This window comes from Phascolarctos cinereus, unplaced genomic scaffold (genome assembly GCF_003287225.1).
Source record: "Phascolarctos cinereus isolate Bilbo 61053 unplaced genomic scaffold, phaCin_HiC Scaffold_2;HRSCAF=192, whole genome shotgun sequence".
In the NCBI taxonomy this organism is placed as follows: domain Eukaryota; kingdom Metazoa; phylum Chordata; class Mammalia; order Diprotodontia; family Phascolarctidae; genus Phascolarctos; species Phascolarctos cinereus.
The window spans coordinates 34,427,493-34,441,440 of record NW_027555625.1 but is presented as its reverse complement, the minus strand read 5'-3'; the positions used below and the strand labels follow the sequence as shown (position 1 = coordinate 34,441,440).

At 40.4% G+C, this 13,948-nt stretch overlaps 1 protein-coding gene across 2 annotated transcripts in view; it reads left to right on the top strand.

Moving 5' to 3' along the window:
* Positions 1-10,820, top strand: part of ST3GAL5 (ST3 beta-galactoside alpha-2,3-sialyltransferase 5) — a 76,002-nt gene extending 65,182 nt beyond the window's left edge. For both annotated transcript variants that reach the window (XM_020969481.2, XM_020969482.2), the window contains exon 7: positions 4,810-10,820. In XM_020969481.2, the coding sequence (XP_020825140.1) occupies positions 4,810-5,058 (249 nt within the window). In that variant the 3' untranslated portion in view covers positions 5,059-10,820. The remainder of the gene's footprint in view (positions 1-4,809) is intronic.
* The last annotated feature ends 3,128 nt before the right edge of the window (positions 10,821-13,948 follow it).

Sequence of the window (13,948 nt, the reverse complement as noted above, 5' to 3'; positions counted from 1 at the left end):
TTGGTTAATTCTGCCTCCACAACATGTCTTTCCATTCACAGATACCACGTCTCACTTAGATTACTGACATAGAATTGCCAGAATAATAGGTTTCAAGCATGGGTCGGACCATCTCAACCTCCCCCACTCGAAACTTTAAGAGGATCTCTATTGCCTCCGAATAAACTAGAAACTCCTCCTCCTGTCCTCCTCCCTCTACAATCCGGCTCCCCAGACATACTGCAGCAGCATGTCATTCCCCTTCGGCTATTTCCTAGCCGACTACTTGTGTGCACTGGACTTGCTGTGCTCCCCTGTCTGTGCCACTGCAGAGTCTGTCCCCGAGCTGAGAACCTCCCCCTTCTTCACCTCAGTCTCATTGAGGGCATAGCAGGAGAACATTCTTGAGCCCCCCAGTTGTTAACGGTCATAGCTTTCTCAAAAACTAGATGGCTCTGGAGGAGAAAGTGAAGCTGGTGACTTTGCCCAGGCCTCCCTCACTTAAATCCAGTTCATTTGCATGCTATGGCATCACCTCCCTGATGTCAGAGTCCTCTTGGAGAACGAAGGAAAACAACAACAACAACAACAAATTGCTGTGTAATTCCTGATGTGTGTGTGTGTGTGTGTGTGTGTGTGTGTGTGTGTGTGTGTACTGTCTCCCTCCCCAGTAGAAGGTAAGCTTCTAGAAGGCAGTGACAGTTTCTTTTTCTGTCATTGTATCCCCAGTGCCTAGCACTATGCCAGGCACACAGTAAGCACACAATAAATGTTAGTTGAAAAAATTAAGTTGAATAATGTGGTTTCACTCTAAGAGATGTTGAAGACCTCTGAAGATTTCATCTAACCGGGGCAGCTAGGTGGCGCAGTGGATAGAGCACCGGCCCTGAAGTCAGGAGGACCTGAGTTCAGATCTGGCCTCAGACCCAACACTTGACACTTACTAGCTGTGTGACCTTGGGCAAGTCACTTAACCCCAATTGCCTAAAAAAAAAAAGATTTCATCTAACACTATGCTTTCAAGATTTCAAAAATTCTAGTTGCATTTTCAAACTGTTCCTATTTCTGACTTAATTGTACTTCATTTGTTTGTAGTATGAAGTCTGAATGAGTATCCTAAACAAACATTTCTCAGATGGCTTGTACGTTTAAAAGGCAATTTCACTGAGTCCTCATCCAGTATTTCAGGACAAGATACTTGCCCTATTCCCCAAGTGACATTTTTAGAGCTCTAAGAGGATAAAACTATTCTTGAGCACGATGATGTGCTGTTTTAAAAGCTTTCTCTCACCCACAGGAGAATCTGTTCCTTATTTTGTTGAAACGCTTCTGAGAACCACCAGCCATTCTCTTCAGAGCCATCCTCTTTCTGATGTTTTTTCTGTTCTTCTGGTTGCATCACAGAATTTCAGAATCCAAAGAGACATTAACAGCCTTCTAATTCACTCTGTCCCCCATCCCCCACCAAAGATGGCTCACTACATATCCTAAAGAAGTAACCATCCAGCCTTTTCTTGGAGACCTTCACTAAAGGAATCCCATAACGTCCTCAATAAGTCCATCCCACTTTGGGACAGCTCTGATCGTCAGGAAGCTTTCCCTGACACCAGACCTCAATTGGCTTCTTTGCAATTTCCACCCATTGCTCCTAATTCTTCCCTGTGGGACCAGACAAAAGTCTAATCCTTCAGTGTGTCCACCCTTCAAATGACTGAAGAAAGCCCCCTTCCCCAATCAAGAAATCTATGGAGACACTACAGTAATTAACTTTTTCTACTTCATCACTGGACAGAAGTCAACCAGAAGCCAGAGGGCATCCATCGACACAGCCAGTGCCAACACAGAAGAGGTTCCCAGTGTGATGAGACACAGGCCGGGAAGCATGTATTGCCTGCCAAGCTCTGCACCTGGAGGATGCAAGAGTGAAGGGCCTGAGAAGCCCCAAGGAGGAGACCTTGGAAGGGCTCCAGAATGGAGGCAGTAAGCAATGACCGCAGTGGCCACAGCCCTTATACAAAAACAGCTCGATGGTGCCGAGATTCCTAACATCTGAGGTGCTAGTAAAGGACCTGAAGATCCAGCATTCTGAACCTCAAAGATCCAGGGAGGCCTAACTGGGGGAGGTAAGCGCAGGTAGAGCACAAGAGAGTGGGCCGCGCCACCCAGCAGTGCAGCAGGGGGAAGAGGAGCCAGGCCCTGCCGCAAAGCCCCAAATCAGGAACAAAAGCTGAAGCAATGAGGAAACCAAAAAATTTCAACCTGTAGCAAAAGTTATTGCAAGGGTGGGGAATCCCAAAAACAAAGGAGCAAGTAACTCAGTAATAATTGCAAGTGTAAACTCAAAGAAAAAAAATAGATTTTCCACCAATACCATATAAATACCTAGAAGAAATGAAGCAAGAAATAACAAATGAAAAAAAAAAGCTTCTAGAGGAAACAATTGGCAGGAGAAGAGAAAGCAGTAAACGTTACTCAGGAAATTGACTCTCCTTTTCTCCGTGATCCTTTGGAATTCCCTGACAGCACCCGCTGCTTCTTCTGGGCCTTGCCTCATCAGGTGCAACAGTATCTTTCTTGGCACCTCTACTCACCTCCAGCATTGGCTGAAGCCCTTTTTTGTTCTATCCTTTGCCATTCTAAAGTTTACAATTTATTATTGGTGGAGAAAACTGAAGTAAAATAAAGAATTCAGCCACTCCACCTTATTTCTATTGTCAATATCATCATTCCCTTCCCCCTTCCCGCCTCCTAAACCACAGAACCCATTCTTTGATGATTGTCTTTTTCCACAGCTTAAAAAAAAAGAATAGAATAGAATAAACTTGCTTCCATTTTCTAATGTTAGCCTTTAACATCTAACTTGGCTGGTGTGTTCACTCTGCACCTGCAGCAGCCTCTGCAGAAAACGTTCACTTTTTTCATCAGAGTTGTTTCTCTTTGTGGGACAGAGTTCCTGTTAGGTATGAATCTCCCTTCAGCATGCTGTGATCTTCTCCAGCTGTCCCTCCTCAAGACATATGCAGATTTAGCTGGAAAGGAGAGACTGGGCTGGCCTGTCAGGGAACAGGAAACAATTTAACCCATGGCAGGTTGACCCTGTGTACTGGGAATCTAGGAATTGCTAGGTGGCACAGTGGATAGAGTACTGGGTATAGAATCAGGAAGATGCATCTTCCTGAGTTCAAATCTGGCCTCAGACGCTTATTAGCACTGTGACCCTGGTCAGGTCACTTAACCCTGTTTGCCTCATCCATGAAATGAGCTGGATAAGGAAATGGCAAACTGCCACAGTGTCGTTGCCAAGAAAACCTCGAATAAGGTCACGAAGAGTCGGACATGACTGAAAAATGACTGGACAGTAACAACGCTCACTGGGAATCTGGAGAATTTCTTGCTCTGTTGTTCAAAAAAAGAAGAAAAAGGTCATCTCTGGCAATGCCAGCCCATGATGTTAATTCTTGGCAGGATTATAAAATGAAGTGGAAAGGAGTCTGTGTGGTTCACGGATGATGAGCCAACCTCATTTTCATTTCTGACAGGGTTACTAGATTCTTAGTCAAGGAAATGACAAATGAGTCTCGATTTTTAGTAAGGTATTTGATAAAGCATTACGATAGTCTTGTGGACACAAATTGATAAAATATAGGTTGAATGGTAGTAGTACAGTTAGGTACATTTGAAGCTGGCTGAACAGCTGTACCAAGAATATTAATTAATTGGACCACCATCACCCTGGAAGAGCGGTCTCTATTAACATGTCTAGGACTCTTTCCTAGGCCCTGTCTTGTTCATCTTTCCCATCATCCACTCCTGTTAAAGACTTGACAATACATCTATCAGATTTGCAGATGAAGTGGAGCTTGGAAGGATAATTATAATTTGATAGAAAGCAATTTTTAAAGACCTTAGTGGACTGGAATGATAGCCTTAAAACACCAAGATGAGATTTAATGGGTATAAATTTCAGTTCGACAGTACAGTGGATAGCATGATGTACTTGGAATCAGGAATACTCAAGTTCAAATCCTTCCCCTGATATATTCTAGTTGTGTGATCCCAAGCAAATCATTTAATCTCTCTCTATCTCAAGGGCCACTGTATATAAAATGTACTCAACGTTCTCCAATGTTCCTGCCAATTTTAAAATTCTCATATTGTGATTCTAAATGTAAAGTCTTATATTTTGGTTCAGAAAATCAATTGCATAAATGTAGGATAGGGGACAGTGACTTGACAAAAATTCATGTGAAATTTGGGGAGGTTTTTTAGTTGACCATATGTTCAGCAGGGATCAACAGTGTACATTGCCAGCTAAAACATCTAATAGAATCATAGGTAATATTAATGGCGGCATGAAGACTAGGTCAAGGGAGATGAGAATCCCATCATGCACTGCTGTGAGCAGATGACCTGCAGAATATTGAGCTTGGTTTGGAGTGCCACATTTTAAGAGAGATTTTGACGGATTGGAGTGGGTGGGATTTTGAAGGCTCTAGAAACCATACCAAATGAGCAATTAAAGGAATGGAGATGTGCCCTACATGAAGAAGAGAAGACTACAGGGAGATATTTTGTAATTTGTGGCCATTTAATAAGAGTTATTCTAGAGCACTGGCCCTGGAATCAGGAGGACCTGAGTTCAAATCCAGCCTCAGACATTTGACACTTACTAGCTATGTGACCCTGGGCAAGTCACTTAACCCCATTGTCTAGCCAAAAAAAAATACATAAATAAAATAAAAGTTATTCATCTAAGGTAGGGTGCTAACTAGAAAATAGTTAGTGAATAGGAATTTCTTTTTGAAAAATCTCTTTTCTTTCCTTTCTCAGAATGTGCCCACCATGGGCATTGTTGCTGTTGTCCTGGCCACTCATCTGTGTGATGAAGTCAGTTTGGCAGGGTTTGGATATGATCTCAACCAGCCCGAAACCCCATTACACTACTTCGACAACCTCTGTATGGCAGCAATGAATAAACAAACAATGCACAACCTGACAACAGAAACCAGATTTCTGCAAAAGCTCGTGAAAGAAGGGACTGTGAAAGACCTGAGCGGAGGAATACATTGCGAATTTTAAAGAAGATGAAAAAAAGGAACCTTGCAATTTAACCTGAGAGGGCAGCTTTCAATGGGACTCCGCACACAGGTTGCCAACCACATTCTTCATATTTTTCATTGTGTTAACATTTTGAAAAATAGCGGGGGGGGGGTTCTTACTCTTTAAAAAAGGTCATTTTATTTTCTTGTGTTATTTATTTGAGGTCAGTGTTTGTTTTTGCACAATATTTGTGTAAGCTGATTTTAAGAACTGAACTTAGTTGGAAAGATTTTTAAAGAGAATTTATGTGATATTGTTTTATTCTATTTTGGAAAATAATTTACATTTTAGAAATCTGTCTCTATACTGCACATAGCATACCATGTAATTAGGTGAAGGGAGGGAGAAGGTATCAGTCATTCTCTGGTGGTTCCTGCATGTTTATTTTCTAATGTGTTATTCTGCCAAGGCTGTGTGGAGAAGGGCTAAGGGCCAGCAGACCTGGGGGGTGCAGCTTCGCCAGGGCACAGGCTGGTAGTGGATTGGAGAGCCATCCTCACTGATGATGACCACGCCACTTCTTAGAACACCCTGGCTGAACCTCTAAGTCAGGATAAGGGAACCACCCTGGGGGTCCAGATGGCTGGGGCAAAGTCTCCCCATCTTCACCTAAGTAACTGACTAGGACAAGCCCCTCAGTTTTCACAGAAATAGTGGCTGTTTGGCAGCCCAAAATGGGGGTACAAGAGACTTGAACTACAATGCTATTTTTTGTTTTTCCTTTCACTTCTGATGATTCTACGCCACTCTCTTAATTCAAGATGCTCTGCTTTGTGTTTATAAACAAGACCTTTATCTGGTTAGTGTTGCTTTTGTTAAGTACAGTGAAGCTTCTGTTATCCAGAATCTCCAGAGAATGATCCATTCCAGATAAGATGACTTTTTTTTTTTAGCTAGATGAGAGTTTCCACTGCAGCTTTTTCTAGTTGATGATGGAAATCTTTCTAAAATATGCTAGGTATTTCCTGACCTTCAGATGTTGTGTTTTGCTCTAGGTATAGGGATAGAAGCAGATGGAGTCAGTATGAACTCACCTCATTGCTTCTCCCTGTCTCCCTCTCTCTCTCTCTCACACACACACACACACATACACATACACACACACACACACACAGAGGCAGGGAGTGACTTCCCCACTCCGTTAGACAACAGGCCTGGTTGGTGGCAGATCATGAACCCCTGGGAAGGTGCACTTGACTTTCCTCTTGGCACTTTTCCTCACTCCCCCATGCACACGTTCTCTGTCTTGGTTTTTCGGGCCATATTATACTGAAGTACAGACAGATGTCTTCTCTGCACCCAACCGCCTCGGGATGCCAAGATGCCCTTATTTCTCAGTCACTGAATCTTTTCTCTGCCGCCTGTCCACAGCCTGGTGCCCCTATGGCTGCTCCTTGTGTGACCCCTCCCTTCCCCCAGCTGCTGCTCTCTCCCTTTGCTCACAGATTGTCTTCCTTTTCGTTTCTCTTGCTTCCTGTTGTCATATCTGCTGGGGGTTGTTTCTATAAGGCCAGTTTTGTAGATGTTTACCAGCCCATCGGTGCCCAATACACAGGCTCTGGGTTTTCACAGCCTTTTGGCCATTTTCACTGGAATCTTTGCATGTGAGTCTTTTCTTATTGTTTCCCTTATTTATCAAAACTTGATTTTTTAATCAGAAATTTTTCCCTTTAATTTTTTTTTAACTTGAGAGTCTAAAGTCATTGTGGATTTTTAAGAGTACTATAAGGCTACAATATGATGATGATAATTTTGTGTTGTTTACCACATACACACATATACCCCCCCCAAAAAAAACTGCATACATAAAATAAGTTAGTTGTGAAACAAATTTGGAAAAATTTCCTTTTCTGTATCTCAGGCTACATTTTGATGGCACTAGAAAATACAGACTAATTAGTAGCTATTTTTTAAAACACCATATTCAGAACTAAGAACAGGGCTTGGAAAAATGCACTGGGGGATAGGGGGATAAATAGGTCTAAATATAGTCTCTTAGTTTTTTAAAAACAGAATTAAGCCAGGCTCTTAACAAAGCACTTTTAGTTCTCTAGAAAACTATTTGTGTCTGTTAAACGATTTGTTTTATCATTTATTTATGTTTTAAAATTAATATAATAGAAATTATGTTCATATGCACAAATCACATTGACATAAACAACTTGACCTTAAGTCAGTTTAAAAAAAAACCCAACCTTTTCATTTTCTTAGTCAAACAAGTTGTTTGATATGACACGTCAAGTTGGTCCAAATGCTCACCCAGATTTGTGTGTATAGATACACATTCATACAAAAGAATGCCACGACAGAATCTTGAATCTAATAATGTTTTTAAAAAGAGTTGGCAAAGGATACGTGTTTATTTCGATGATATAGTAGCAACTCTTTGGCATGTTATACAAAGACCTGTTGGATTTTCTTTGTAGGGTGCTAATTTCTTCAGATGCTTTTACAGCAAAGGTATGAACAGTCAGGCTGAAAACCAGTCAGTTCTTCTCAGGACCATTCCTTATTTTCAGTCTTACAAAATCACCTTATGTGTAATTTATTTTGTCAGTTTTCAAAAATGATTCCTATACCAAGATAAATAGCATAGAGTAGAGGAAAAAGTCATAATTCTTGTGATGATTTTTGCAAGTGAAAAAACTCCTTTGTTATGAAGCAGGGTTTTTTGTGTGACTATTTAGCAATGTTCAAATGTTACTATAAAGGATCTATGCTCTCATACATACATGTACACAGCCATGTGCGTGCGTGCGCACGCACGCACACACATACATATCCAGAGCTGAAAAACCAAGGTCACCCTCAAACAAAGGCCCCTCTTGTTTGCTCCTGGTTATTTCTACTGCTCCCATGCCAGTGGTGAAAGGAGACTTTTCTTCAGCTTTAGAGCAAAGCCTAGCCCCTGGTTCCTTTTCAGTCTTCTTCTTCCATAGTGAGTTATCCAAACCTCTCACACTTCCTGTTTAGAGGGTGACGGACTTGAATGCCATATGAAGAACTTTACAAAGCCACATGAAAAAAGGTGAACAGATCTCAGCGTACACATCACATTTACACAGTCCCTCCAGACACCAGCTCACTTCCATCTTGCTTCACCACTGAGACATGACCATGTATCTTAGGTACGTTCACACTTATAAAGCAAGAAAAGTCACACAGGATGCTGGTTCCTTGCAATCCAAAAAAACAGTACGTGAGATACATAAAACTGAGGCTAGTAAGATTAGATTACATCAGAATAAATGCACATGTGTACAGCTTATATGGATTGGAAATTTACATAGGAAACCACAGTGGACCCATAGGCAAATCATTGTCCATCCTTTTAAATGTTAGCCTCGATGTCATTAGTGCTTCAGGGACCTGTGATTTCAGCTTCTGAATGTCTTCTCCCTTCTCCCAACCCTTCTCCACCTCCAGTCAGAGGTGGCTCTTCATGAATTTCTGTAGCTGAAAAGCTACATTGCCTAATGTCCAGCCATGTGGAAATAAGTCTGTCTACATACAGCCAGGCCTGCAGATGCCAGCTCTGTGCTCGCATCCTTCCCAACTGGGTAGAACCTGACAGAGTTTGTGTTTCCTTGGCACAGAAACCCAAGCTTATCTTCATGCCACTGTCAAGCATAGAAGTAGAATTGTAGCAAAAGAAATGTCTTTCTAATTTGAGTAATGGTCAATATTTATTTGTTCGCTTTGGTTATTACCAAATGGCAAATAACCAGAAAGTAATTGATAAAGTGGAATTTCTTGATTTTCCAGTTAAAAAATGCTCTAATTAAGGTTTGCATTTTTAAAGATGTTATGTTAAGAAAATAGCATCTAGGAAGGCATTCTTAAATCATTTTCTACCTAGAGAAAATGTAAAATGTTGCTTCTGTGTGTTAGGATGAGGTCTGAGACCTGCCATCCTTTGTACTCTGGGATGAGAATGAAGCTAATCTGTTTTTTAGAAAGTAGGCTATTGAACAAATTGTATATTCAGCCATGTCACCACTAGTGTGGCAGCACTAGTATGAAATCTGGTTGTTTGCTAACAATGGGGAACTAACTTTTAAAACTGCAATCTATTTCTACTCCATCAATTATCTGTCTTTCTGTCTGTCTTTCTATCTGTCTGTCTATCTATCTGTCTATCTATCTATCTATCTATCTATCTATCTATCTATCTATCTATCTATCTATGTATCTATCTATCTATCTAGTATTTCCTCATTCAGGAGAAAACTAGTTCCAGGGAAAATTTAAAATGCTGAGTAAGCCCTGGAGGAAAGGATCAACCTTAACTGCCAGACAGTGTTATTAACTTCTACAATGATATGGAAGAAGGTGCTGAGGGAGTTGCCCAAGGACAACCCAGCTACTCACAGTAAATAAATGAATGGTTAATCCTAGCAGGGCCCTTGGAGATTTACTTTAGTTTAGTTGTGTTTTTTTAAATTACCATTGAACCTAAATGAACAACATAGATCTGAACTTCCTTGAGGGGGCGTAACTTGTACATTATGGATACTTAGCAAATACTTGTTCAGGTTTGATTATCAGCTGAAAACTGTAATTGAATCTTGATTAAAATGGTACATATCATTACTAACCAGTTGTATTGAACACTACTCACCCACTTGGAGGGCAAGGATGGAGTGTGGGTCAGAGAAAGCAATAAATAATGAAGCTATTTCTCCCTTAAGTTGGGAAATCATAATGACTTTTTAAAGGGGAAAAAAAATAACTGAGCAGGTTTTGTAATGACCAAATAAGGACATAGGCATCCTGTGAAGAAAACTTATAAATTATATGTGGAGTTGATATTTACCCTACCTCTTGAAAGAGTTACAAAAGTAAAAAACTGAATGGAAATGTGTGCATTGGCATTCAGACTGTTAACTGGAAGATTTTTTCTGTACCTGAAATTAGATTTTTGCATCAAAGGTAGTTTATAGTATTGTACAGTATTTGGAAACTAAGCTAACGTACCCTTTTGTGATCTAGTCATTTCTTGTCTTTTCATTTTCACCATCCTCTCTTAGTTACCGGAGGCCCAAAATAAAGGATGATCTACTCGAGGCACCTCTCCTTTGTTGGGACAAATGCAGTAATTTAGAAAGTAGTGGGGGAAAAGAAAGTGCCCTTGGGTTTTTTTTAAACTATGAATAATCCTGCCAAATGGCTCACCTTGGTTTTTTAGTGTACCTCCTGTATAATTCTATCTACCTCACAGAAATGTTCAGAAAATAGGGTACTATTGTTATTGTGCTTTGAGATCCTCCAATGGAAGATCTTAGAAAGGGCTGGTTCCAACCATCATTGAAAACAGCACATGAAGCAGCCAGAACAGCATGACTGATTTTAATGATGTTTTAAAGAAATGCCAAAAGTCACTGTCATTGGCTTTTAAAATGAAGAACATGAAAAGCAAAATTTTAATAAGTACAACAAACTTATTTTAATACTAAAGTATGGTCAGGTTAAGAGAACAGGAAACAGACACGCACATCTGCAGACCAAGAGATGAAAGAGACGTGAGCTGCACTAAGGAGCTTTTGTGCTGAATCTACTTCAATCACATTGTACAGTTCATTTTGATTATATGCAATGGTCCATTGTCACCATCTTCCTCGCCCTTTAAAAGCTGATGGAATCGCCAGCAATTAATACAGCCTTTTCTGTACCAAGAATTACTTTTTTTCCTTTTGTTTCTAAAGTTTATTTTTTAAATAAAGGTTGACTTTCCAATGGAACTTAATGTTTTGGATATGTCTGATTCAGGTTTTGGAATTTTTCTTTAGGGGGACCAGCAAGATGACCGAGTAGTTGTTTTCTTGCAAACCCACAAACCTCATGGAATAAAACCATGCACTAAATAAATATAGTGTGACTAAAGCTGAACCCCACCCCTAGATTAAAAGTCAGAATCACATCGGGTAAAAACATGAAATTACCACTAGATAATTCAGGTACCCAAAGGCCCTCCTCAGCGTCCTCACCCCTCAGTCCACTGCTGGATACAGTGAACACAAGCAGCCTTCCAGCCTGGTCATTCAGGGTCTGGCCAGGAGGATTCCTGCCCTGTGCCCTCATGTCAGTTGACACAGCCAGACACTCCCCTTTCCTACTCCACAAGAGGGAGCAGATACTGAGTCTACCACTATGTGTGAAGAATATATGGAGCACTAAACATGGGGGCTGTGGGAGAACAGCATAAAAGTAGTAAATGGGAGAGTTTCAGATTGGGGAGTGGGAGCTTGTCCCAAAGGGGAAAGGAAAAGGTAACATGGAGAAGGAAGTGTATGGCTATGAAGGATAGGGCCTTCTGAGGCATTTTCTCTTGGGACGCACCTGCACATTAGAAGACCGTCTTCTCCAAGAAAAGACTGCCCCCCCCCGGACTGCATCCTACATCAGGAGAAGGGACCTTTGAGTTCCCAAGTAGGGGGAGGGTGTAGAGATAGAACATAGAAGCAGAGATAAGATAATAATAAACCCTTACAGGTGGTTTCTGCTCATGATAAGGATAGGGAGAGGTAGGACCAGGCATCATAACTTAGGACCCAGAGTAATTCTCACTGTAAGATGTTGCTTCCATTTGGTGAATGAGTGAAGCACCATGCCACACGTTAGGACTACAAATAGAAAAATCAAGAGTTCCTGTTCTCAAGGAGCTCACACTCTAATTGAGGAAGATAATACTAAAAGAAAATTCAGCTGGAAAGAATGAGGAGCTCTTAAGGTCCATAAATAAACCAAATGGCAGTGCTTGGAGTCTTCAGAGCATAGAGGTGGGGAAAGTGAAGATCCTCCATCACATCCGAAGAAATGGTTGTTCACTCATCTCATCCAAGCTCTATGAGCAGTCAGTTGGCTGGCGGGAAGGGGAAAAGCAAGAGGGAAAGGGTGCCTTGGTGGTAGCACATTATCCCACTCTTTCCTGGCTTATCTTGAATAGAATCTGGGCCTTGTTGGGAGAAGAAACAAGCAAGAACTCAAAGGTTCCTCCAAGGGGACTTCTTTTATAAATTGTTATTTGTAATGGTGAGGGATGGCAGAATACAGGGAAGATTGGGGAAGAGCTACAAAAGCAATGCGTAGACATGGCACAGAAGAGAAAACTCAGATTTGGTGCTTACCATTTACTCCCCAAAGGGACAGAGTTAAGTAGGAATATGTAAGGGTATGTAACCTATGAACTTGATAATACAATTCAGAATAGACTAGAAGGGAAGAGAAATAATGAGGATAAAGCAAAGGAAAGTTTTGTTTTGTTTTGTTTTTTGGTGGGGGGAAGGGGGGAGGATGCAGCAAAAGACTGCTGCTTAAGACAATAGGTTTTGGAGTGGCAGATTTTGAGCCACACAACTGGATGGGGAAAGAGAAGCATCAAACAATGGGAAATAATTTTTTAAAAATAAGAATTAACAACATAGTAAGCAATTTAAAGGATTTTATATAAAGCCAACAAATGAGGGCATGGAAGGGGGGCCTTGTGGAAATAAATATCAAAGTGTAAGAAAAACTCTTTGCAGGGACAAAATAGTCTCTTAAAAGAATAAAGGAATCTTTTTAGTTAATAAAAGAAAATTACAAATCTGATAAACATAACTTTCAATGTGCATGGATTAAATGACTTACAATATAATGAGTGGCAAAAATGGATTTTTTAAAAATCTATAAATAAGAAACATCTAAAAATAAAGACAGACAACATGAAAATGATAGAATAGAACAAAATCTACTATGATTCCAGAAAAGTAAGAATTGCAATCATGCTCTCAAACCAAGTAGAAATATTTTTTAAATAAAAATTAACAACATTAAGAGAAAGCCAATGCAGAGCTACACAGTGGGCATGATCAGGGTGAGCTTAGAACCACCAAGGAAATACAAAGAAAGTAGAAGTAGAAGATGTCATCAAGGAATTGGAGAACCAGAGAACTCCACTGGTACCCTCATCATGTCAGGATAAAACATATAAGGCCTCCAGTATATTGGTTGGACTCCTGTTACAAATTTTTTTTTGAGGGGGTTAGGCAATGGGGTTAAGTGGCTTGCCCAGTGTCACACAGCTAGTAAGTGTCAAGTGTCTGGTCTGAGGTCGGATATGAACTCAGGTCCTCCTGAATCCAGGGCCGGTGCTCTATCTACTGCGCCACCTAGCTACCCCTTTAAAATTTTTAAAATATGAGCTAACTAGCGTCAATAGGCATAGATGGGCTATACTCGGTATTACTGAAGGCTACTGCTGAATCAAGATGAGTATTTGGGAGTATCAAGAAAGGCAAACAGGAGAACTACGCTATGCTTAAGGAAATCAATATTAACACTAAACGTAATCACCAAAATGCATAGAATATAAATTGATAGGGGGAAAGTTAAGTGAATTGCCAAAGGAGAAAGATAATAACCAAAAATTTGAATTTTGATGGTAACCAAAGATTTCAATGTTCCTCCCAAGGGTGGATAAGTCTAACAAAAAGACAAATAAAAAGGAAAATAGAAAACCAGACAACCCTTTGGAGACCTTAAATCTGAAAGACTCATGTCACCTTCTGGATGGGAGCATTAAAGAATACACATTTCTCAGCAATGTGTGATACCTTACAGACCACAACACAATAAAAATAATTAAACTGGGAATACACACAAAAGATATAGATATAAATAGAGACAATAATGGCATCCTGAATAATGAGTGGGTCAGCAAACAAATCATAGAAACAATGTTTGTGTGAAGGAGAGTGATAATGATGAGTCAAAATGCCAGAATTTGCAGGATGCATCTAATAAAGTCCTCAGGGAAATGACTATATCTCAGAAAACATTAATTGACCAAATAGAAAAACGGGGATTAATGGACTTGAGTTTGAAATTT